The sequence below is a fragment of the Halichoerus grypus genome, chromosome 4, assembly GCF_964656455.1.
Source record: "Halichoerus grypus chromosome 4, mHalGry1.hap1.1, whole genome shotgun sequence".
Lineage (NCBI taxonomy): Eukaryota > Metazoa > Chordata > Mammalia > Carnivora > Phocidae > Halichoerus > Halichoerus grypus.
This window is the reverse complement of record NC_135715.1, coordinates 162,366,173-162,392,000: the sequence shown is the minus strand read 5'-3', so window position 1 is coordinate 162,392,000 and position 25,828 is coordinate 162,366,173. Positions and strand designations below refer to the sequence as shown.

General features: G+C 35.2%; 2 protein-coding genes across 8 annotated transcripts in view; one reads left to right on the top strand and one right to left on the bottom strand.

The window, feature by feature from the left end:
• The window catches only part of RAPH1 (Ras association (RalGDS/AF-6) and pleckstrin homology domains 1), a 91,965-nt gene that overhangs the window by 38,639 nt on the left and 27,498 nt on the right, over positions 1–25,828 (top strand). For 6 of the 7 annotated variants that reach the window (XM_078071217.1, XM_078071216.1, XM_078071218.1 and 3 more), the window contains exons 4-9: positions 16–518; positions 9,630–9,710; positions 14,549–14,623; positions 22,728–22,805; positions 23,258–23,417; positions 24,793–24,914. In XM_078071217.1, coding sequence (XP_077927343.1) covers positions 16–518; positions 9,630–9,710; positions 14,549–14,623; positions 22,728–22,805; positions 23,258–23,417; positions 24,793–24,914 — 1,019 coding nt within the window. The remainder of the gene's footprint in view (positions 1–15; positions 519–9,629; positions 9,711–14,548; positions 14,624–22,727; positions 22,806–23,257; positions 23,418–24,792; positions 24,915–25,828) is intronic. The other variant, XM_078071219.1, reaches the window with a different exon arrangement.
• The window catches only part of ABI2 (abl interactor 2), a 164,565-nt gene continuing 148,113 nt past the window's right edge, over positions 9,377–25,828 (bottom strand). The window contains exon 12 of the mRNA XM_036073875.2: positions 9,377–10,239. Coding sequence (XP_035929768.1) covers positions 10,220–10,239 — 20 coding nt within the window. The 3' untranslated portion in view covers positions 9,377–10,219. The remainder of the gene's footprint in view (positions 10,240–25,828) is intronic.

Below are 25,828 nucleotides of genomic sequence, written 5' to 3'. Positions count from 1 at the left end.
TATTGTTCATTGCAGAAGCTCTGAATCAGGGAGAAACTGTGGATCTGGATGCCCTGATGGCCGATCTTTGCTCCATAGAGCAGGAGCTCAGCAGTATTGGTGCAGGAAATAGTAAGCGTCAAATCACAGAAACAAAACCCACTCAGAAATTACCTGCCAGCCGACATACATCAAAACATGGCACTTTGAAAGGATTGTCTTCATCTAACAGGATAACTAAACCATCACATGCCAACTACTCCCTGGATGACATCACTGCACAGTTAGAACAGGCTTCCTTGAGCATGGATGAGGCTGCTCAGCAATCTGTACTAGAGGATACTAAGCCTTCAGTAACTAATCAGCACAGAAGAACAGCATCAGCAGGCACAGTGAGCGATGCTGAAGTGCGCTCTATTAGTAACTCCTCTCGTTCCAGCATCACCTCTGCAACCTCCAGCATGGACTCTTTGGATATTGATAAAGTAACACGCCCTCAAGAACTGGATTTGGCACATCAGGGGCAACCAATTACTGAGGTAAGTAGATGGAACTTTTTTCCTGCTATTTTAGTATTTTAAAAAGGAGGAAATGGTATTTTTAAAATGTCTTAATTAACTTTCTTATTTTTTCTACATTTAAAATTTGTCAGGATCCTTCTGAACTAAGTTTTAAAATCACTACAGAAGGAATATATTACCAGATATAGCAATGTCACAATGATTAAGAGAGTTTCTTCATTTTATTCTTAGGCTATTTGAAGCCCTTGAATTAATATGAGTTTCACATGATTAAAAAACTTGAAGTGTGGTTTATACTTGATGACATTTTGCAAAGCTATTATAATTGTTATAATAGTAATTGCTGTTTAATGTATGTTTATTATAAAACAACAGCTTAAGAAAAAGATGCCTACCACTGCTATAGTCCTCCAAGATTCTATTTTATTATCAAAGAGTCAGTGTACTGTAGTGGAAAGAGCCCTTGGGCTTGGAATCAGAAAACTGGGTTCCAGGTGGTGTTCCCTTTGCCACTCACTACCCATAGGACCTTAAATGAGTTATTCAGCCTCTGTGAACATCAGTTTCTCAGAAGTAAAATGGAGCTAATAGTACATGGTCTAATCCTCATATGGTGGTTCAGATAATCAAAAGTGATAATATATGTGAACAGATTTTTAAAGGACAAAGTTCTTCTGGATGTGATGGGGTGAGGGCAAGGAAGAAATTTTTAAAATAAGTTTAGCAAAAGCTGAGTTTGGTGTAGGTAAATTCTTTATTGAATATTTTTGTCAAGAAGAAGGCAATATTGTTAACAGGGTAGCAGCAAGAAAGATCAATGTGGCTAAAATAAAGCCAGCCTTCTGTTCAGTTTATGTTTACAGTCCTCTCTACCACAGGGTAAAATAATCTATTTATGAATAATCATTACTAAGGTAAAATCTTGTAAAACAAGATTTAAAGAATTATAGAGAAATTTAAAATTTACATCTATTACACAACATTATTAATTTTTCCCCGTTGATTTAATTCATAGATTAATTTCCATCAGTCAGTAACTCTTTGTACCTATTAATGTACCAGTTTGTTCTGGGCACTGTGAAGCATAATAGAGATAAATTTGAGTTTAATTGCTTGTAAAGAAAAAGTATATCAATCTAAAAGTAAATTTTCACTTATTTAAAATGAAGCTCATCTGGTATATATTCTGTAGAGAACTCAAAAATTTATTTCTGTCTTATGATACCTAGGGATTATATTTAGCACCAGCTCTATAGTATGTATCATTTATGTCTTTTAGATTTACCTGTTGGGATATGAGCAATATTTTATTAAGGATGCACTTTCTTGGTTATTCTGTGTTTTATATGTGGATATTCCTTCTTTCTAATCAGATTATTCTGAGTTGGGTCAAGATGCATGAGGTCAGGTTAAACTAATCATTAAGGATCTTTATGTGTGTCTCATCTGTAAAAATATAGTCACACAATAAAAACAAAGTAAAAAATGAAAAGTCCTCTTCCAGCAAATTCTTTGGATGTGACCTAGTGGTATTCATGGGCAAAGATACCAGTGTTCAATAATATAATGTTTAGTGTAAGACTTCAGTATAAAGTTTGGTGAGTAAACTAGGAATAAAGCAGGAAAGGAGTTAAAGTCTTCTCTATCCGTCCTGTTCTTTTGTCTTGCCTGGATGAGTAGAAAAGTGGTTTAACCAAACCTGAAACTTGGTTTGACATACTTTTTTATGGATTTGGTCTGTTCTTCAAATCAAGAAAACCAATTGAGGCTTACTAGATCCCAAACCCATGTATCAAATTGTCCCTACACTCAAATATAATCTCTAAAAAATATTTTAATTACTTTTGCATATGTGGAGTTTAAAGAGTCAAATAGTTCTGTGAGACTTGTTACAGAAAATTTTGCTACACATGTGCACACACATGCCATGTCCTCTCAGAGGCCAAACCTTTCTACTCTTTTAGCTGATTCTCAGGGTATTTACCTCTGTGTCATTAAATCTATATTTATATTGCTATTTCTTTATATTTTTCAGTTGTATGTGTTATCTACTGACTTCCCACTCTGGAAGATTAGGATATAGACAGCTCCTCTTTAGACAACTCCTCTCCCTTCTCCTCTCATGCTCCCCTATCCTCCCCAGTATATTTTGGTTGGTTACTATTCAGTTTTTATATTATCATGACTATGTACATGCAGTTTGGTGCTAAACTATATGCTTTTATTACATTTTCTTTCTGGGCCATTACGTTTTGCTTACCTGGAATTAGTAATTGTCTTGAGATTTAAAAATAGTTTTTTTGTATGTTTATCACTGTTTCAACTCCAGACTTTCCCCCAGTTGATTCTCTTAGTTCAAACAAAATTAGTGTTTATTAATATCATCTTAAAATTCTTTGCTCTTTCATAGTCTTTGCTCTAGTATCATTCTTAAGTCTGTTCTCTCAGGTGTGTGAGCTTCTCCAGAGAAGATGGTTCTTTCATTCTCCTACATAGAGGGCGTATGTCGGCTGTGAGTGCTTTAGCAGCCCATTTGGGAAAGAAGGCTTGCAATGTAAGGTGGTCCTCAGTGTTCAGTATGTGAACTTCCATCTAATCCTTTTAGGTCAGGATTTCTCAACATTGACTACTAACATTTTGGGCTAGATAATTCTTTGTTGTGGGAGCTATCTTGTGTATTGTAGGAAATTTAGCAGCATCACTGGCACCTATCCTATCCACTAGATGCCAGTAGTACACATACCTCCCTCAGTTGTGACAACTAGAAATGTCTCTAGACATTGCTATATGTTCCCTGTAAGGCAGAAGTCCCCACTCTGAGAATCACTGCTTTAAAATAGAAAGGATTATTAGCAAGTCTGAACCCCTTTTCTTCATGGGAAATGATTGTGGGTGTTTTCCTTCTCCTGGCATTTTTTTTTTTTTTTTTTTTTTTAGTAGAAACTTGACTAATAAATATAGAATGTTTCCAGGTAATATTGTTTACTATAAACTGACCCCTGATTAGTGAGTGCATATGGACCAGGAAGACTGTGAGTGAACTTAGAAGCCTATGAATAGACACGGACCTTTGTTTCCTGGTGTGAAGTTTATCAGTTTTGTAAGTGAACATAAATACATCCCTCGAGGGTTCCTGGAACCTACACTCATTGGCTGTTAAAATGGACTGCTGGTTCCTGTGGAGTATGAAGTTTCCCTAAGCCAGGGTGATTTCTGTACTTACCTGTGTGATTTCTGTCCCTTAGAATGGTGGGTCCAGAAAAGGCTCCTGGTGGCCTGTATAGATCCTTTTTAAAGATAACATGTCTCATGCTAGCACACTTTGTCCTTCTGTAGAACTAAGTGAACTTGGTGCCAAGCTGTGGTCTTTTGGGTCCTGTGAGTGACTGTCAGTCTGAACCTGAGACCACTGTTGGTCTGTGAGTAAAGGAAGGAATCTGTTAATCAACTGCTTAAGTATGCTTTCAACCAGTCAGTCCTTCTGCTTTCATTGCCACCATCACTTCTATTGCTTCTGGAGACTTTTGAGGTTACATGATGTACATTGGGGTGCCCCTCTGCTTTTCTCCAGTGCTGGCTTAACATTCAGCTTTCCTTGGGCCTACTAAGATGGTTACCACTCAGCCATATCTAACATAATCTCCTTTTCCTGTCTGCAGTCTCTTGACATTGGAGTGCCCCAAGGTACAGTCCTGACTCCATTTCTATCTGTATCCACTCTTGTGAGCTTAAGCACTGACAACTCCCGCATTTTAATACCCTATTTCATTTATCTAAGACACACCTTTTCCCCACATTTTAATTCCTCTAAAACAATGGTTCTCAACTGGGAGCTATTTTGCCCCCCCAGGGGACATTTAGCAGTGTCTGGAGACATTTTTGGTTGTCACTGATAAAAGGGTGCTACTGACATCTAGTGGGTAGAGGCCAAGGGTACTGGTAAAACCCTCCAATGCACAGGTTAGCCACCACAACAAAGAATTATCTGACCCAAAGTTGTGCCTAAGTTGAGAGAGTATGTTTTAGAAACAGGTGGCATCTGTCACTGTCAGCGAGGTGGCAGTTCTGTGCGAAGTTTTCTTTTGACAGTTCCTAAAAAAGATCAAGAAAGTACCAGCATTAAGTCGTCTTAGATTCAAAGAAATACAGGTATCTTTTGCCAGTGTGCCTCTCCCCTGAACTCCGGGCTCACACATTCTATCTCTAATCAGTATCTCTATTTGGATGTCTAATAGGTAGCTCAAATTTAACTAGTCTAAAACTGAAGCCCTGGTCTTTTCTCCCAAACTAACTCCTCCAAAGTCTTCTCCATCTCAGTTGATGGCTCTTCCATCCTTCCAGTGCATCAAACAAAATCCTTGGAGTCTTTGTCTACTTCTCTTTTTCTTTCCATTCCCATTCCAGTCCAGCAGCAAATTCTGTTGCCTTTACCTTCAGAGTATATCCAGAATTTGATCACTTCTCACCACCTTCACGGACACCAAGCCAACATCATCTTGATGTAAATTTTTGCAATAGTCTCCCACCTGGCCATCCTATATTTACCTTCTCCTTAAGGGTCTACCATCCATACCGAAGCCAGAGTGGTCCTATTAAAAGTTAGTCAGATCTTGCCCCTCCTCTTTTCAAACCCAAAGACTTTGTATCTTACTATAAAACCAAAATCCCTGCAATGGCCTGCAGGTCCTTACAGGATTTGCTTTCCCATTATCTCTGCTTCTGTTTTCCTTTCTTTCCTCCTTCTCTTAACTTTGCCAGTCATACTGCCTCCTAGTTCTTTGCCAGACATCTGAGCCTAGTTAGAAAAATTAGTTTGAGATTGGTACTGTTCCATCTTGGGGATATGGGTAGTTAAATTGCCCATTTAAAAATGAAATAACACTGTGGCTTATCTTTTTGTCTTGTTGCTCTCTGAAAGCGAACAGGGATAGGCACAGTACAATTTCACATCAGGAAGAGTAAGTCTTTTTTCTCTGCCTTTCTCTTTCCTGACTTTTCTTGAAATACTGTTTTCAGGCACTTCACATATATTGTCTCATTTAAGCCTCCCACTATCCCTTTGGTAGGGGCATTTATTCCAAAGAAGAAATTAAGTAGGTCAAGTAACTGAGAAGCCTGTATTTGAATTACGAAACTACATTTGCCTCCCAGTTTTTATCAGTATCTTAAAAATAAAGTGAAGCTGATTGTTAAAAAATGATTATTTCCTAAATGTTAAAGAATGTTTTAGTATAAAATATTTTCCGTAGATAAGCATAAAGATGGATTATAGAATAATTTTAGTATTCTTTTGAAGTCCATCAGTGATGTTCATCTACTAAGTTTTTAAATTAGAATTCAGTGTGGTTGAAATAAATTCTAATAAGGTCTCTTTGTATCTTAACCAATGTGAGATAAATGTTGCAGCTGATTTCCTGGCATTGTTATGGTACTTTTATTCATGTTAACTGATAAAGCAATAGTTTTCAATTAGGTAGAAGTTTGCAAATATAAATGGTAATTGCATGTTATAAATTTTATATAAAATAGGGTTCACTGATAAAAGGTTAATGTTAGCACATTCGTTTATATTTTCTGGTGAGATTTAAACTTTAATGATTCCTCTGAATTTGGAAATTTATACGTGAAAATGTACTTTTAAAATGAAGATGCTTTTAAAAGCTATTATTGTAGGGGCACCTGGGTGGCTCAGTCGTTAAGCGTCTGCCTTTGGCTCAGGTCATGATCCCAGGGTCCTGGGATCGAGCGCCGCATCAGGCTCCCTGCTCAGGGAGCCTGCTTCTCCCTCTCCCTGTTCCACTCCCCCAGCCTATGCTCTCTCTCGCTCTGTCAAATAAATAAAAAAATCTTAAAAAAAAAAAAAAAACTATTGTAGTTTATGGCAGATTCAAAAGGCTTTGTTGAATCTTTCTAATACTTGATGATTTTACTATAAATATTATGATAGGAAAAAATTCCTTAGTATCTGAGCTACTAAAACTTTTGAATGTTATAATTGTTTTCCTCATATTTATAGTTTTTTCCTAAATGAAATCTTTCATGGATATACCATTATAACTTGTGATATGCCAACAGCATATCATAGGTTCAATGCAATAAATTCTTCCAGTTCCTTCACTTTTCAGAACTATTTCAAGAATTAATGTGTGCAGAAATTTTGAGGTAGTGAAAAGTAAATAAGCAATTGTGTTTATTGTAGCACTGGGGTGGGGACCCCCACTGGCATTTAAGTCCTAAATTATTCTTAGCAAACAACTTTTTGGTCTGAAGTATTAACTGGATAAGAGCACAGGGCTTTCTCAAACTTTAAGAGGCCTACATATCTAAAAAGATTGGGATTATTACTGACTTCTCAATGATCACAGTACATTTCTTTTAAAATTCTAATGGCTGTGTTGCTACATTTCACTGAAATTCACATGTACCCATATGGTGTTTAATTCCAGATTTCCCTGGCCTAGTGAGGTTAATAAATAGCAAAAAGAATGGGTATCAGATGAAAGAAGAGGTGAAGATTGAGTGAAAACCAGGGTGAAAGTCTAGTTCTCACTCATACTTTTCAAACACGCTACCCCAATCGACATTGGCATATATGCTATGATTCTTGTTTTGTGTATGTCCTATTAATCTGTGTAATTTTTCTTCTCTGAAGAAATAAAAGATCTTCGTTATTTGATTTTAGGTCTGTTGTTTTTATTTTGTGTGGTGGAGGGCTGGTAAAGGACCTTTTTTTGAACAAGAATAAAAATGGATTCATCTGTTTTTAAAATGAATAAGGACTATAAAATATAAAAGAAATAATTTTTAAAAAATTTAAATATTTTATTTATTTATTTGACAGAGAGAGAGACAGTGAGAGAGGGAACACAAGCAGAGGGAGTGGGAGAGGGAGAAGCAGGCTTCCCGCTGAGCAGGGAGCCCAACGTGGGGCTCTCTCCCAGGATCCTGTGATCATGACCTGAGCCGAAGGCAGACGCTTAACGACGGAGCCACCCAGGCGTCCCTAAAAAAAAATTTTTTTAAGATTTTATTTATTTGAGAGAGAGACAGAGAGAGTGTGTGAGAGAGAGAACATGAGCAGGGTGAGGGGCAGAGGGAGAAGCACGCTGAGTAGGGAGCCCGATGACGATGCAGGGCTGGATCCCGGGACTCCCGGGATCATGACCTGAGCCGAAGGCAGATACTTAGCCAACTGAGCCACCCAGGTACCTAAAAGAAGTAATTTTAAAAAGAATTCAGACATTTACTGGCTATATAATGGCTAGTATAAGGAGAGAAGGGAAAAAAGAGGGGGAAAAATAGAAAAATAATATCCCCTACTATATTGAGCACTTATTCTGTGTTGGGCATTGTGCTTAACGACATGCTGAATGTGCACAGTGTCTTGTGGAATAGATTCCATTACCTCCATTTTCACAATGGAAGGAACTTAGGCAGAGAGTGACTAAGTTCCCCAGGATTTGAACCCTGGCAGTCTGGTTTTAGAGCTCATACTGCAATACCATGCTGCTTCATCACAGAATTGAAGGAGAATCAAGACAAGGCTAGATACTGGCCAGTGCTCTTAGATCCAGACCTAGAGACAGAACTACAGGGGTGGAAGAAAAAGGGCAAAGAGATTTATGCAGTAACATCCCCATCTTGTGGTGTTTTAGTATATTCCTACATGTATTAAAATTTAACAACTCTGAACTAGCTCTAATTTAAATGAATTGAGGCTTAAATGAAATTCAGATGAGGGCTGGTGGTTTCCCACTTTTGTAATAATAGTAATGTTATTCACTTAATTCTTATGGCACTTTTGGAGAAAATGCTGATATCACTCTATTTTACACATAAGAAAACAGGTTAAATAGTAAGCCTAGAGTCACATTACCAGTAAATGGCTGAGCTGAGGCTCAAACCCAGTCCCTCCAGCCCTAAGGTCTGCGTTCTTTACCATCAGTGCTGTGCTCATTTTTAGTATTTGTGAAAAATGCACACATGTCAGTAAAGGATGAATGTAAATCTGTTTTATTGAAACACTAATGTGTGTTCACAGACCTCCACTTCTTTTTTCCAGTTGTAATCTAAGGTGTTAGCTATCAAGAGGAAGTGTTTTATTTTGTTCTTTGGTATAAGGCCATTTCTTGATTACAGTTTAGCTTCAGTGTGAGATCAGTGCTTTTCTATACACCTGCCATCCCCCCACCCCCTTACACCAGCACAAGATTCTGGCTTGTAAATGGTACTTGATTCTAACATGTTACAGATTCAATTCAAGAAAATGGTGATCCATAACTAACTCTGCAGAGACTTTGGAGTTTTTGAGGGATTGTTGGAGAATTTGATAGCTTGATAACAAACAAAAGTCTTTGGAACTGAACATGTTTAGAGCAAAATTGATGTGTAGAATTGACCCCCAGATTCATTTTGAGGTAAAAATTAGATTTGGGGGAGATTTTTTTTTTTGTAGAAAAGTATTTAAATATTTTGTGGAAATGGAACCTAATATTAAATAGAGTGTTTATATCATCCCATAATTCCTTTCCATCTTTAATAATGTAACAGCATTTAATCTTTGCACATGTACTATTTCTACTGTTTTTGTCACTTGGCCTGCGTTCATTTTTGGTGACGATGTGTTGAGTTTTAATAACTAATGTTCCATTATACTGTTTAATAACATGGTATATAGGCAGTCATCTCTTTTTTTTGAACACTTCAGATTTAGATTTTTTTTTTTTTTAAATTAACCAATAAGCATTTGGAAATATGGGAGTTTGTGTGAGGTTGAGTCTACAGAGAATAGATTTTTTTAAAAAACTTGTTTTAAAATAATATGAAACTTTCAAAAAATGGAAAGAATAGTACAAAGAACTCATGAAACTCATTACTCAGGTTCACTGATTTTTAGCATTTTGCAACATTTGCTTTATTGTTCTTTTTATATATACATTATCAAGGGGTTAGGATCATCTAGTTCTTTTTTATTTTTGCATAATATAATGAAAGATGCATGCAACTTTTCATTACTGTTTTGTTTCAACAATTCATTTCAGTGATCTTTGTCTCTTCTTGCATGATAATGAGACTGGCCCTTTTCCACCTCCTTTACCTATCATTTTCTTCCTTCCTGCATTTTCACAGCATGCTATTTCTCTGAGATGTTCCAGCAAGCAGGCCAAGCATCATACTGACTTCACAGAAGAGCAGGCTGAACTGACACCTGTAAGTTCTGTAAACATGTCCGTGGGACTACTTAAATAGCAGTGAAGAAGAATGCGTTCTTTAGAACTCCTGATCATGAAACCTGGTCATAAACCTCAGGTTTTTTTAATAAAAATTAAACCAATTTTAAAAATAAACAAGCAGAAAACAAATGAGCAACTGTATGATACAGTACCATTGAATATTAATACTTACGGTAAGATTATATAGGTGGTAGCATATCTGATACAGAGAAATTGTGTATCAGAGCCTAAAACCGCATGCTTGCTTTTCTATTCTGAAGCTAAGGGCTTTTGTAAATTTCTTAAGCTATTAACAAATTTAGCTGTTCTTCAGAATGGCGTTATCAAGTAGAATGACTCTTCTACACTGATGCTTCACTGAAAACCTAATTTCTTTCTTCAAAAATGTATCCTCTGGTCAGTGTTGACAAATCTGGGTGCTTCAGAGCTGTGCTGTTCCTCATGGTAGCCACTAGCCACTGTGGCTGTTAAGCACTTGGAATGTGGTTAATCCAAATTGAGAGGTGCTATAAAGATAAAATACAGCGTGAATTTCAAAGACTTAGTATTTTAAAAATGTATATATCTCTTTAATATTTTTTATTGATTACTTTGTGAAATTATACTATTTGGATATTTTCAGGTAAATAAAAGATACTAATGTTTATTTTGCCTTTTTCTTTTTAATATGGTTACTAAAAAATTTTATATTTGTGTATTATATTCAGTTGGATGGTGCTGCTTCAGAATCATCTATGAAGCATAAAAAACCCCCAAATTCCTAACCCCCACCCAGCTGAATCAGATTCCCTTTGACCCTCCTTCCCTTCCTTTGCCTGGTAATAACCCAGTAACCCAGTGAATTGATTTCACAATTTACTAATGGGTTATATCCGGCATAGTGAAAAACACTTTACTTACCTCACCTGCAACCCCTCCCTTACACTCTTCGGTATCAGCCATGCTTGCTCTAACACTTGCATTGTCATCTGCTTATTTCACTTCCTAATCCTTTCAGTCCTGGTACCCCCATTTTATAACAATTTAAATCACTATCTTTGTCCCAAATGAAATTCATAAATAATCTAACCTACCAACGTATCTACTTTTTAAAATGAATTTAATGCTCTAATACCCATGATGGAGGAGAATAACCAAAAAGTAATTTATAATATAATGTATTTCAGTTTTTAAATGTTTGGCTACCACTGTAGTAAAGGACACGATGACATAATCATACACCCACTTACAGTTTGGGTTTAAGACAAGTGAAAAGATCAGAAGTCATGTTTTACAGGAAAGAGAAAGCAGAAATATAGGTGGGCCTAGAACTAAAACATATTGTGACAAATAATAGCAGACAAAACATACCTGTATATGGTAATAGAAAAAAGCCTTAAACAAAATAGGGATAATGTGCTGAGACAATTTATAGACTCAAACAAAAGAAAATGGGGAAGTATAAAATTTTTACAAATGAATCTTATGTATAATTTTTTTTAAGATTTTATTTATTGAGAGAGAAAGAGCATGAGTGGGGGGGTGGGGCATAGGGAGAAGCAGAGTCCCCCCAGGCGCCCAAGTCTTACGTATAATTGTGACAAAACCATTCCCTATCTTACAACTTTGGATGAGGCCATGATAAAATGATTTTGATATTTATTTTTACAGTTTAGATTTCTCATTGTGCTGTAACTATTTTAAATAAGACATAGTAATGTGGAATATTTTTAAACCGTCTTTATTAATAAAGCTCAGGAATCCTTGGCATTTTAGGTCTTTTCATTAACTTAGTAGTATTCGTTATTCTGTGAAAAAGAATTTCAGATGTCTTCTGTCATTTACTTGCATGTGACAGAATGCACATTGATGCTGCCAGTTTTGGTATTGGCAGCTCTTCAAGCTGGGTTTCTATTGGTGAAATGATTTTCCAACATAATAACTCTTGGTAAATTCTGGACAAAAGAAATTGCAGGCTTCCCTCAATTTGTTTTACAGGGTAAATAAAGTGGAAGAGAGAAAGAAAATAAGCTAATAAACCAGTGAAATGGATTAAAAATAAGCCACTGACTTAGTGTTGTTAGTGGTGAATGAAAGAAAATGTAAGAAGGCCCTATTTAAATGAAGTGATGTGCATTTTGTTATCAGCAATATGTTCCAAGACAGAAGGTTGATTTAAGGACATGCCCAGACCACTGTGTCCTTTGCTTTTCTCAGTCCTCCAGCTGCATACCACTCTTCTCATCCCTCTTGCCTCTTTCTCCAGTAACAAATTCTCCCAACACCCTGGCCCCCTTTCTGAGGAATTCTAGAGCAATGTATGACTGGCACCATTAGGGGAAGATAAATAAAGTAAGGCATTTATTGAAGGAAGGAGTTTGCTGCTTGTGGTTTCTAGGTTTTCATTTTTTCTGCTACAAATACTTATAGCTTAGGTAGAGGAAACATGCAGGCCTGGCTTCCCTCCCTGCTAGTGAGTAAGCCATGAATAGCTACCTGACTGTCCCACACAAAATAATTTATCGTCATGTTCAGCTATTGTATGTGGTCTCATTTTTTTAGATGTGGATTATTTTTGGTACACTAGCTATAATAATATAATAATTATCTCTTTTATTTTAGGCTGTTTAAACCTTTTAATATTTTTAAATGGATAACTTCTACTTCTGAGTCTTTAAACAAATACAGTTAGATATCATTGTTTCTTGCTGATCAGATCACGGATTTTTTTTTTTTTTTTAGTGATTTGAAGTCTTGAGGTGATCTGAGTTTGAGGACTAATTGAGTAAATCTTATAAGATTTTTAAGTTTAAACTTGAATTTAATGTCTAGAATTATATTTACCAAAAATTTGTTTTCATGGCCTGAAGCATATTTTTTTTTTTTAGAATTTAGGTATTTTACTTATTTGGGGGATCTTTTCCTGAGAAACTAATCTTTGAGTAAGATAAAGGAAACAAGAGTAGGGTTTTTATAAATTATTTCCTATGTATTTTACATATTTGTGTAAGAATACACTTGTTCCCATTACATGTGAATAGCAAAAAATGAATGGGAATAAGAGCAATAAAAGTTAAAGTTGCTCTTTTTAATTGTCCTTCCCAGTTTTCTCCCTGGTCTTAGCTGATTGTTAACCTCAAATTAAATTGAAGTTTTAGAAGTTTCTCTTGCCTCTTGTCTTTTGGATAAGCCAACTAATCTTTACCTTCAGGAGGATTATACCATTTAGGTAAATGAGGACCTAGAGATAATTGTCTCTGTTCTTGTTATTGTTTGACCCTGTTAGTGCGGATCTTGATGAATCTGTCCAATTTTTTTTAACCTTAGTTTTTTTTCTTTGTTTTGGGTTTTTTTGTGTGTTTTTTTTTTCTTGCAGGAGTGGGTGAAAAGGGCAGGTATGCTTATAAGGTTCATCTTGTATTTAAAAAAACAAAAAAATACATAGGCAATGAAATACTATATACTAAACTCAACATACTGTAGATATGAGCAAAGATTAATATTCTTTAACAGTGTTTCTAATCTTGAAGTAGTGTGTTTTATTATCTGTAACAGTGAACTTTCTAAGAGTGGGTACTGCTCTAATATTTCTTTCCAAAGAACTTTTTTCTTAATAATAACTTGATATATAGTTAGATATATAAAATATAACGTCATAGAATATTTTCTATAACTCCACTCAGCTGCACCAGTGTATTTTATTTTTTTAAGATTTATTTATTTATTTTAGGTGGTGGGGGAGGGGCAGAGGAAGAGGGAAAGAGAGTCCCAAGCAGACTCCACACTGAGCACAGAGCCCATGTGGAGGCTCAGTCCCACGACCCTGAGATCAGGACCCCAACCAAAACCAAGAGTGGGATGCTCAACCGAATGCGCCACCCTGCACCCCACCAATGTATTGTTTTAAATGGTGGTTAGTAATTACACAGCATTAAAAAATAGATGCTAATTCAGAATTATTTAGGGACAGGCAAGTCTAAATTACATTTATATGGAAACAGCTCTAATTTATACTCTTGTGAGTTTAAATACAATTGCATAAACTTACCTTGAACACGTTACTAAAAAGTTATTAAGGGGGAAGAGGATAGTTAGGGCCTTTGTTATTCACAAATCATTTTTATGAAAATATATTAATTGCTTGAATCAGTTTAATCAATTTAAAGGAACTATAATATTTTGTTCATGTCATTTGTTTGCTATGTAAATCCTTTACTGTGCCATATAATCTTACTAGTATTCTGATATAATCAGTGAATTAATAAGATTTTACTGAAAACAGGTGATACCCATTAGGCAAAATATTTATGGACATTTTTTCTCTTGGTGTAGCTATCATTGAATTGATCAGAAATACTTGCAGAGTCTTTAAAAATGTTTTTAAAAGTCTTATTCTGTTTTCACAAGAATATACTACTTAAAGCTATATAGGTCTTTATAGGCTTTGATAAGAGGAAGGAATATGTTTAGTCATTGGTCTTCGACACCTGTTTATCTGTGCTGTGCGCACAGTACTCACAAACATTGCCCTAGAAGACAAGCTGGCTCTGTGATCTATGCAGTGCATGATCCATTTTTGCAGAGTGAGGGACTGGCACGAGTCAGCTAGGGCATGCCTATTGGCATAGAGGGTGTCTGTCTCCCCATCCTTTTCTTTCTTTTTTTTGTTTTTTTTTGTTTTTTTTAAAGTTTTCTTATGAACACATTTCACTGTAGGAAAAAGACATGAGATTAATGATAGAGAATCATTCTTTGTCTACTTTATATTTTAAACACATAAAACCTCCACTGACTTCTGTTGCCTTTTTTGTTTTTCTCTCTCTTTTTCTGCACAAGCACTCCTATCTGGACAGGGAAACCTCCCTTCTTCTGAGAAACATTGCAGGAAAACCTTCTCATTTGCTGACCAAGGTGATACTTCTTCTTTCCACCTGCATGTAAATATTTGTTGTCTTTCAGGTAGAATATAATTTCTGGTTTTGATTGTGTTCTCAGATTTCTCAGATTGTGCTTTCTTATTTCAGCATCTTTGTTGTTATAGTTATTTTTTTTTCTTACTGAAGGTAATTATTTACTGATCTTAATGACTTAAGATATAATGACTTAATATTCTACCCTCAATATCAGAAAATATTGAAAATATTGTAAATACCTGACCATCTTCCTGAGTACGTTGCACTTTTTCTAAGTTTAACATTTTACTTCATTTTAAAGTCTAAAAACATTGCTTTAATTTTAATTTTTATTACTAGAGGTTATCTATCCATGCTGTTTCTTTAGCAGATTTTGTTTTCTAATTCTTGTTTATATTATAAACACCTTGTTTAAAAACATTTATTTATATAAACAGAATCTTACTTTACATTAGCTTAATCAAATTGGAAGAGAAGGCTGCAATTTTAATTTCTCAGTTCCCTGCCCTCAGAATGGTTTGAATCAGTCTAACTGGATTTTCATTGGGCTAATATTTTAGATCAATTTAAAATCCTTTAGCCATTGTCATTATTAACTAAGGAATAACAGAATAGGGAAGGTGAATAGATTTTGACCTCCTTTATAGTCATGTTTTTATTTCATTATCTTATTTAAATAATGTTAAATTCAAGAATATCAGACTTGGTTATAGATCGTTTCTTTGGAATATGATGGTGGTTATGGGTAATGTCTCTAAGTTATTATTGTGTATGAGGGTTTTTTTTTTTTATTACTTAACGTTTTAAATTTGTGAAAGGGGCTAATAAGGCTATAATTAAAATCTCCCTGAGAAGCAGCTCAAAGAGAAGACCCAAGAGTCATCAGTAAAACCCTTTCTCTTGCTTAAGTTTCTCTTTAAAGTAGATCTAGGAATGGGGTAGAAACAATTTAAGATTAGGGAAATGTAGAAGTCTAAGTGGATAATAGCCATATTATACTTTATAACCATAGCAAAGTTCTTTCCTTTTCCTCAGCTCCTCCTCTGTTCACTCTCTCTTTCCCTGCAATCTACACTCATAACTTCAAATAGCATCTCTCTTCTAGATCAGATCTCTCTACCTAGGAGCAACATATTTCCAGGTCGCTATCAGGTATTTCTTGGAAGATTACCAGCATTTTACCAGCACCTCCAGTCCCACAGATCTCTAGCTACACTCACCCTGCTGCCTCACAATTTATATCCTTCTTTTGACATTGCTGTTTCTGTTCAGAATGCTACGACTTTCCCGGTTACCAAGGTGTGAGCCTTCTACCCTCCGTGCTGCCTTTCTTCTTCTCAGTTATTATCTTAAAGCTCTAGTGGAGAATTTGCAGGATTAAGTTCACCCATCCATTTTGTTCCCATTGCCACCACCCTAAAATAGGCTCCTAATCTCTTATCAGCTACTACACTGGTCTCTTCATTCTTGCCTCTCCTTTCTCCAGTCCATTTTGTACACTGCTCTCAAATGTAATATTTTACCCTTTCCATTGTTTATTTATTGAACAAATATTTGTTGAGTCATGTACTATCCTGGAGCTGGGATTATAACTTTGTATAAAATGGACATATTACCCGCCCCCCCCCCTCAGGAGCTCACAGTCTGCTTGGGAAGATAGATAAAAAATATTAATAGGCAAGTATAAACAAATTCTAAATCATGTTAAGTGCTGTGGAGGAAGCAAAGGTAAAGCATTAGAGAATACTGGGGAGAGTATTGGGGGTACATTTCCTTTAGATAAGATCAGAAAAGGCCCTTCTAAGGGGGCACCATTTAACCTAAAGATTGAAGGATGAAAAGCCAGCTTGAGGGTGCGGGTTAGTGTTCCCTGTAGGTAGGCCCAGGGAGAAGAGTTTGGCAGGTTTGAGAAGCTAAAAAAAGGCTATGTTGCTGGAGCCACAGTAGTTGAATGAAGATAGGAGTGAGTGTCTTGATTTGAGTTTGGAGAAGTAGGCAGGAACCAGATTATTCAAGGCATGCTAAGGAGTTTGTATTTTTTCCTAAATGTAGTGGCAAACTGTTGAAGAGAATAACTTCGTCCATTCAACAGGTATTTCCTGAATACCTACTATGTTCACAACCCTGGAGATGTAGCAGGGAACAATACGAAGTTCCTACCACAGGGAGGTTATTCTGTGCAAGTTATGGATAAATGCAGTCCGTAACTTCTCATCTCCCTGTGCCCAAGAGACAGTGGTGCCAACTGCAGCGTCAGAGCCATCTCTGCTGGCATCCGCTCTTCTCCCATTACCCAAGTGTTGGGATTGCTGGTGTGTGTAGCCAACATCTGGCTCCAGCTTCCTCCTACATACTACCCTGCTTACATACAAGAAATTTGAGCAGGAATGTGATTCACTTTTGTAGAACCTAAACATTTAGGCTGGAATGGGGCGTGGAGTCAGGGAGGTAGCAGAAATTCCTAGATAACCCAAGCTGCAGGAGCCTCTCAATGTCAGGGCCATCAATACCAGAGCACTTGGCTGTTTTGAAACAAAAATGGGTTTACACATCTTGCATGCCCCCATGTGGCAGTCTGGCTCCCCTTACCCAAAAAGCATGGTACCCCAGTTACCCACCTCTGATATACACTTTTCCAAACGAAGACATTGTAACACCCAGTAGTTAGTACACAGTAGAATGAACATAGTAGCACTGTGCTTAGGCCAAAGCAGCAAAAGGATATTTTGTTTTGTGTTTTTTTTCCATCATAAATCCAGTTGTCACTCTACCACTGTTAATGAAATAACTATCCCACATACAGCTCTGAGCTGGTAACATCTGCAAAAATAATGCCAACCAGTTTTTCTAGGAATGGCATTAGTACCATAAATGGGTGCAGTGGGCAAAGGACATATTGCTGATCTGATGCCGTTAAATCTCTGGGTACTGTTCTAAATGCCTTCCCTAATCTCTTCATCTAACAGTGCATTTTTTGTCACTCTTCACTCCTCTACACTGCTTTATTTTTTTCTGTAGGACTTACCCCTGACTGACTAACCACACATCTATTTCTTTATTGTCTTGTCTCTTATTTTAAAGGTAAGCTCCTTGAAAGCAGGAACTCTATCCCCTGCAGTCAGACCCAAGCCTGCACAGTCTCAACAAACATCTGTCACAGAATGGTCCTTTAGTGACCTTCAAGAACTGTTGTAATGTTAACCACCATTTTTCTTTGTTTCAGAGAAGTTATAAAAGTGCTGTTACATTACTATAAGTCTTTCATTTTTGACAAGTATTTACTTACTGCTAGTGGAGAGAGCAAGTAGTTAGTCATTGGGTAACTGCCTGTTTGATCTTAGAAAGATTAGTCTTTCTGAGCCTTAATCAGTACAATGTATAATAGTGATATTGGCCTTGCATTATTGAGAATTAAATGAGATACCGTGTGTAACATGCCTCATAGTGTGTGGCAAGTTTTAGGTGTTCAGTTGGTGTTAGTTCTCTTCTCAGTGAAAGTCTATCAATGTCAGGGAAGTAAAGTAGTTGTTACTGTTACTATTCTGGCTCTAAGTAATTTTATAGAGTAGAGCATTTCATGGGCGGTGAACTTACCACTCCAAGTTTTCTTTGAACCTTTTTAAATTTATCTAATTTTTTTTATTGCTGTAAAGTGTGAAATAAACTAGATCCTAAAGAAACTGCTAATTCCTTTTGAGCCCCTTAATTTCAACTGGATTTGTTCTGAACCTACGAAGCCTTAATAATTTTTTAGTTGAAGGAATTCACTGGCCATCTCTTAGCAACTGTCACTCTTGCTGTCAGTATTCTAATTTTTACACTCAAGAGAATGCTTTAACACTTTGTAACCACAGCATTGCCTTTCATTTAATCCTAAAATCTTCACTGAGTTTTTGTTCTTTATGTAAATTTGAGGAGGCTTGGCATTTGATGGTTATTGATAGCCGCACAGGAGTTTTTCAGGTAGAAAATGGGTTGTCTTTTGCTCTTTTAAGAGACAGGGTAGAAGACAAAAGTTGTTATACGTGTAAGATATCTTTTACTTACGTTGAGGATGGCTGTGGGACAAACAACGTGAAGAAAGGGATAGTCAGAAGATAAGGGGGCAGAAGGCTTAAGACCGGAGGTTGTCTGCATTAGCAAAAAGAGGAGAACATGAGATGAATAAAGCTTTGTTCATTGTATTGAAATTAGGCTGCAGACATTGAACATAGATTTACATTGCCTTTATAAGTAAACTATCAGATGTCTTCTTCCTGTATAGTCTAATCACATCAGCAAAGATTTATTGATCTTTCCTATATTGCATACTTTATGAGCTTAAAACAATTTCTTCCTCCCCCTAGGTTGTAATGGTTAAAAGTAAAGATATGAATATACCATGGTAATGTAGGTAAAAATCAAACTTTCTGAGGAAGAGGTTATGGAAGCATAAAATACTGTGAATCTTGCAATTTGATATAAGTATTTTTATTTTCAGTTTTGCTCCAGTGATGATATTCAGACTGTAAAAGTAAGAGGTATCTTGATCAGTTGTTTCTTCAAAAAGCTTCTAGCAAGGATCATCCTTGTTAATAAACTGGAGAAGAATAAACCAAAATTTGCCTAGGTTGAAATTAAGCACAGAGCTCCTAAATTTGAATTTTATACAGTTTTAAAACAGATCAATTTATGTAGTTATTAAAGAGTAGTATTTTGAGCAAATGGAAGAGCTAAATTTGGATGTTAAAATAGCCCCACCTAGGTGCTTTACAAAAAGATGGTTTCTTATTGATGGCTAGGAAATCTAATTTGTTTAACGTATGTTAAATGGTTGCACTGAATCTCTTGTTTCTTTTATCCTTTCTTCCACCGTGTCAATATTTTTCCTGTTAGCCTGTAGAACAGAAACTTAGTTTAAACTAATCTTACAATTAAACGACTTTTTATATCAGTCCTTCAAAAGATAGCGCTGGTTGTGTTCTGTTGTATTTGGCAAATAATATTACACTAAAATGGGAGTATGAAAATACTATTTTTATATTTATAACCAATATCAGAATGTAATATTTAAATTTGTATATTCTTTTTAAAAATAAACATTATTTTTTTAGAGCAGTTTTAGATTCACAGTAAATTTGAGGGGAAGGTACAAAGATTTCCCTTACACTACCTGCCCCCACACATGTATAGCCTCCCTATAATCAATATCCCCCACCAGAGTGGTTCATTTGATACAACTGATGAACTTTGTTGACACATCATTATCACCCTGAGTCCATAGTTTACATTAGAGTTCCCTCTTCATGTTGTACATCCTGTGGATTTCAACAAATGTGTTAAGGACATGTATCTACCATTGTAGTATCATACAGAATAGCTTCACTCGTACAAAAGTGCTGTGTTCCACCTATTCATCCCTCCTTCTCCCCAACCCCTAGCAACCACTAATCTTTTTACCTTCTCCATAGTTTTGCCTTTTTCAGAATGTCATATTGTTGGAATCATACAGTATGCAGCCTTTTCAGATTGGCTTCATTCACTTAGTAATATGCATTTAAGTTTCCTCAATGTCTTTCCATGGCTTGATCATTTCTTTGTAGCATTGAGTAATATTCCATTGGCTGGATGTAGCACAGTTTGCCCATTCACCTACTGAAGGCTATCTGGGTTGCTTCTAAGTTTTAGCAGTTATAAAGCTGCTAATAAAAATATAAATAAATAAATAAATAATGCTGCTAGAAGCACCTGTGTGCAGATTTTTGGATGGAGGTAAGTTTTCACCTCATTTGGATAGATACTAAGGAGCATTACTGGATCATATTGTAAGAGCATGTTTAGTTTTATAAGAAACCGCCAAACTATCTTCCAAAGCGGCTCTACCATTTTGCGTTCCCACCAGCAATGTATGTGAGTTCTTGTTGATCCTCTACTTCACCAGCATTTGATGTTTTCAGTGTTTTGGATTTTGGCCATTTTAATAGGCTGTATAGTGATAATCTCGTTTTAATTTGGTGTTCCCTAAAGACATATGATATTGAGCATCTTTTCATGGGCTTATTTGCTATCTGTGTATCTTCTTTGCTGAGTTGTCTGTTCAAGTCTTTTAGAACACCCTTTTTTATTGGATTGTTCATTTTCTTGAGTTTTTTTTTTAACTTCTGCAGAATAATTATGTTATAAAAGAACTTGGCCTTTTAGAAGTCCATGTTTATATTCCAAATACACAAAGCATTGATTTTATGTATCAGTCTTTCCTTATCAGACTTTGAGATTTAAATTTGCTTTTCAGAGACATGAAGTAAAACTTGAAAATATGCCTTGGTAAATTTTTCCTCTCTGTAACAGTCATTCATACTAATACAAAGATGTGGCAAATGAGCCATGAGAAACAGAAGATCATTATCCCATTGAGAAAACATTCATAAAGCTCCTGCTTCCCTCTTTCTCTTCCAAAAAAAACCTGTCAGCTGGTTTCATGAAACCACTGGGAAATGGTAGTATTCAAAATTCCTTTCCAGAGTATGTGCTATACTCATCAGAAACACAGGGTTTGGTAATTTAACTAACAATGATTTGTTTATCTAAGACACATTATTCCAGAAACTGAGAGTTTTAATGACAGTAGTGTTTTCTCATTGTATAGCCTGCATTAAAAAGAAAAAAATAACTTATTAAAATACACGGGCAACATATTTTATAATTATGTTGTTTATTTGCATAAAGGCAGGGATACAATGATTTGATCTTTTAATCAAATGACTATATCTATAATAGTCTAAGAATCAAGTCTTATCTTACCCCCTCCATTGTTAAAATAAAGTTCTTTGTTCTCTGTCTAATTGGGTTTACAGATAGTATTTCCACACCTTGGTTATTATGTTAATTCACTGGCTCCTTTCATTGTAAAGGATCCGATTTCTGGCAAACAAGCCCACTGTCTTCTCTAACTACTGTTTTCTCTGTTCTACGGAGTAGTAACTACTAAGCTTGAAAAAAACCTGTCAGCTGGTTTCATGAAACCACTGGGTTTCATGAAATGGATGGTTTTTAATCATAATCCAGAGCAGATAAAATTGGCTGATATAACTAGGTCTTTGTTTTAAGTCTTATATTAAATATAGGAATATATAAGATGGTAGTGTGTATTTTCCTTAGATATTTTCCAGAGTAATCAAAAGCTTAGAGTTAGAAAGTAATCCTTCATAAAAAGCGAAGATTTACTTACATGAGTTTTTTTCAACTGGAGATTAAGGCTACAGTGTACAATGGCCTATTGCTGGAAGAAAGTACAAGTAAGTACCGGTATTACAATACTATATGTTATTTTAGGAAAAAATAAATGGTGTGACTATAATTATAGTTCTTGATAATTTTATTACTACTTATAATCTAAATTTTATAAAGAAGTCACTAGAAATTAAATATTTGGAAAATTATATTTAGCATTTTAAAAATTTCATCAGTGAATTAATAGAAACAAATTTGAGTTTAGTAACATGAGACATTGATTATATTGTGTACTTTTCAAAACAGAATGAAACCTAGAGTATAATGCATCCTCCTTTGTTTGCATTGGTATATTGATGAGAACATACCTATATTTTTTTTTAAGGATTTTTATGTGGTTGCAAAGAAATAAATTGATACTGTTTTTTGCTGTTTTATGGTGATGATACATTTTCAGTATAACAGAACAAAACATTAGTATGCAGAAGATTGCTCATACTTCGGAGGCGGGTATAAATTCAGAGTCAAGGGACTGTGCAGGTATGGCAAACGGGATATACACTCCTGTTTCTTCTGTCTGAAATTCATCTGCTTCAGATTGACAGAATCAAACTCATTAATTTGCTATATCACAGATTTCTTTTTCTCTAGAAGATGGAATCTGGTCTCTTAATATAAGAGATCTTCAAGTCTGCATCTTAAAAATGTTCCTTTGTGTACTATGTCTGTTCTCACTTTGTGAACAGGGCTATTTTTTAAATGTGCTCTATGTAAGTATGTGAAGTTATGTTCTTACTGAAATTCAATACTGGCAACATCCTTAAGATAAAAAGAGTTTTCAAAAATTCTCATTATTTTAGCATTAGTTTATCTGCAGTGCTTTGTGTTCACAGGAAGAACAGGCAGCAAAATTGAAAGCTGAGAAGATCAGAGTTGCCCTGGAGAAAATTAAAGAGGCACAAGTGAAAAAGGTGATATTTGGGCTTTTTCCTTGTTTGGGATTTTTTTTTTATCAGTTTTTTTCTATCAGATTTATAAAGAATTGCCTTGTTTATATAACATACCTTAAAGATACAGAGAGGTAGAGGGATATTTCTTCCTAATATATTTTTCGTATATGTTTTTTGTAGATAAAATGTTATTATAAAGAAGTAACTTTGTTTTAAATTTTCCTAAAAAAGTAAAACAAAACAGTCTTATTATAATCTTAACCTGTTATTATAATTTTAAAAATGCTTTCAATTTGTTTAGGTAGGTTATTTGATACCTAATTTTAGAATATCCTTCTTGCATAATAAAGTCATTTTTTGTGTTTTATATTTAACTAAGAACAACATTACTCAGAAGATGACTTGATATTGGAAGAAATTTCTAGAATGCCTAGTTTTTGGTTTGTATTTAATTTCCTTTTTACCTGTTATAGTTGGTGATTAGAGTCCACATGTCTGACGATAGTTCTAAAACAATGATGGTGGATGAGAGGCAGACAGTGAGACAAGTGCTGGATAACCTAATGGACAAATCCCACTGCGGTTATAGTTTAGACTGGTCGCTGGTAGAAACCATCTCTGAATTACAAATGGGTTAGTAATCTAATTGCTTTATTTACTTTTTAATTTCTATGCAATCCTAACAGTTTTCATGTTAACTAAAGCACTTTGAGTCATCTTTTTTTTCCTGTATATAGCCTTAGCTTTTCACCTTGTCTTTTTTTTCCTCCAAGTATTTTGAGATTTCTTTGGATACAAGATCATTTCCAGTTCACTTCAGATCATCTTATGGCTAAAACAGTTTTTTTTTTAAAGTAACAAAATACTTTTTCCCTTCAAATAACTGCATTAGACAGACACATTTACCAAGACCATTCTGTTTATTCACATTTGTTCTGAATTTCTTATACCAGCATTTGACTTTTAGGGAAAACATAAAGCCTATCTTTTTTATTTTTAGCTAAATGTACTAAATCTTAATTTCCTATGATTTATAGTTTAGTGTGGTGTTTTCTAATTTTAAAAATTCCTCATTTTTAATGCCATCATTGACTCTTAAAAAAGTTTTCTTTTTATAATATTGTGTGATTATAGCAACCTGGCAATTGTTATTTTATTAGGTATTATTGAATCAGTAATCAATTTCAACTTTATATTTTAATTTAAAAAGTATTTGCATTGCTCTTAGTACCTATTTAAATATTTCACAGTGGTTTCCAGAGAAATAAAAATTTGATAACCCTTTTGTGTCAGAATGCACAAACATAGCCCCCAAAACTAAAACATAAGTTATTAGTTTATTAACATGTATAAAATGTATTCTAATAATACTCATAACTATTCTTAGAGAATTAGAAAGGTTTGAGTTCATAGATGTGGCATCATGATATACAGAAAATGTTTGGATACTAATTTTTGGAATATGTCCATGGCTGTAGGTTAAAGACCCATATATATAATATTTCTCTACTACCTTTTATGTAATTGGCTACAGTGTCTTTTTTTTTTTTTTTTAATTTTAGAGAGCATGAGCTGGGGGAGAGGGAGAAGAAGCAGACTCTCTGCTGAGCAGGGAGCTGGAGGGAGGGGCTCGATCCCAGGAGCTGAGACCATGACCTGAGCTGAAGGCAGATGCTTAACTGGCTGAGCCACCCAGGCACCCCTGGTTTTTGTTTTTTCAAGGGTGGATGGGAGAAGGCTGAAGGCTGAGGAAAACCTAACAGAAGACCTAGATTTTAGTCCTGATTCTTCCATATAGCAGTTGTGTGACTTTGCTGAAGTCAGTTAACACAGTGGGCATGTTTCCTTATTTGAAAATAGAGGGAAGACTAGATCATTTCTAAGGGCCAAGAGCTATAATGTCAAGTAAAATTCTGTGGTTTTGCTTGGAATTACTTCACAAGGTTTCATGTCTTTGATGCAGTTCTGGTGAATACTAACAAAGTACTGATATTTTATCTTGGAATAGAGAGAATCTTTGAAGACCATGAAAACTTGGTTGAAAATCTTCTTAATTGGACAAGAGATAGTCAAAACAAGCTTGTATTTATGGAACGTATAGAAAAATATGCACTTTTCAAAAACCCACAGGTGAGGCCAAATATCTTACAGAGATCATGATTTCTAAATGTTCATCTTATATTATTCTATTACTTTTAAGTAAATAGAGCTAAAAAACTGGCAACCACCTGGTTGGAGCATTGTGATTGCAAAACCCCATGGGAGCATTTACTATGGGAGTAGTAACTGCTTCCATTTACTACTTCCACTGAGGTGGAAAGTCCTCTGGGGCCCAAGTGTCAGGCTTCAGAGAGATTACCAGTCACTCAGAGCCAGATGGAGTGAGCCCTTGGGGCAGCAGAAGTAACTCCAGGGAGTTACCAGGTTTCTGCTTTTTTGTAATCCAGAGCTATTGAACACAGCTGTTTACTTGGTGAGCTTCTCATCCATCAAAGAAAAGTACTTACATATTTAAGTTCTCTACTTTCTCCATTTATGCAGTTGACACTTAAATATTTTTTTTTTTAATTTCAATAACCTTGATTATAAATGGTTCCACTTTTAATATATTTACCTGTATTTATTTGGCATCTTTGTTTATTCCAGAATAATGTTTGAGTTAATAATTTGTAATATACAAATATTTTATAAAAATCAGTAAGTGAGAGAAAAAGTAGTAATGAAAAATAGTAGCAGTGTTAAAAGTATTAAATATCCTTCAGACAGCTTAATCATGACACATCTTTACTGGATATTTTTAGTGAATAATACACATTTGGGAATACCAATAGATTTTTTTATAGGTGATTGCAAAGAAGTTTTTTATAAGGCTAATAGAATTCAGATTTTAGTTGAGGCAAGCAAGTGATATTATGATAGTCTCAGAGAATTGGGGATTTCTTCTTTCAAAGCCAGAACATAAATTTTCTGCATCTGGGTCAGTTAAGCTTAGCATATTTTAAGGAAATTTACCTTACTCATTGTACTTAATTTGTAAACCTTTC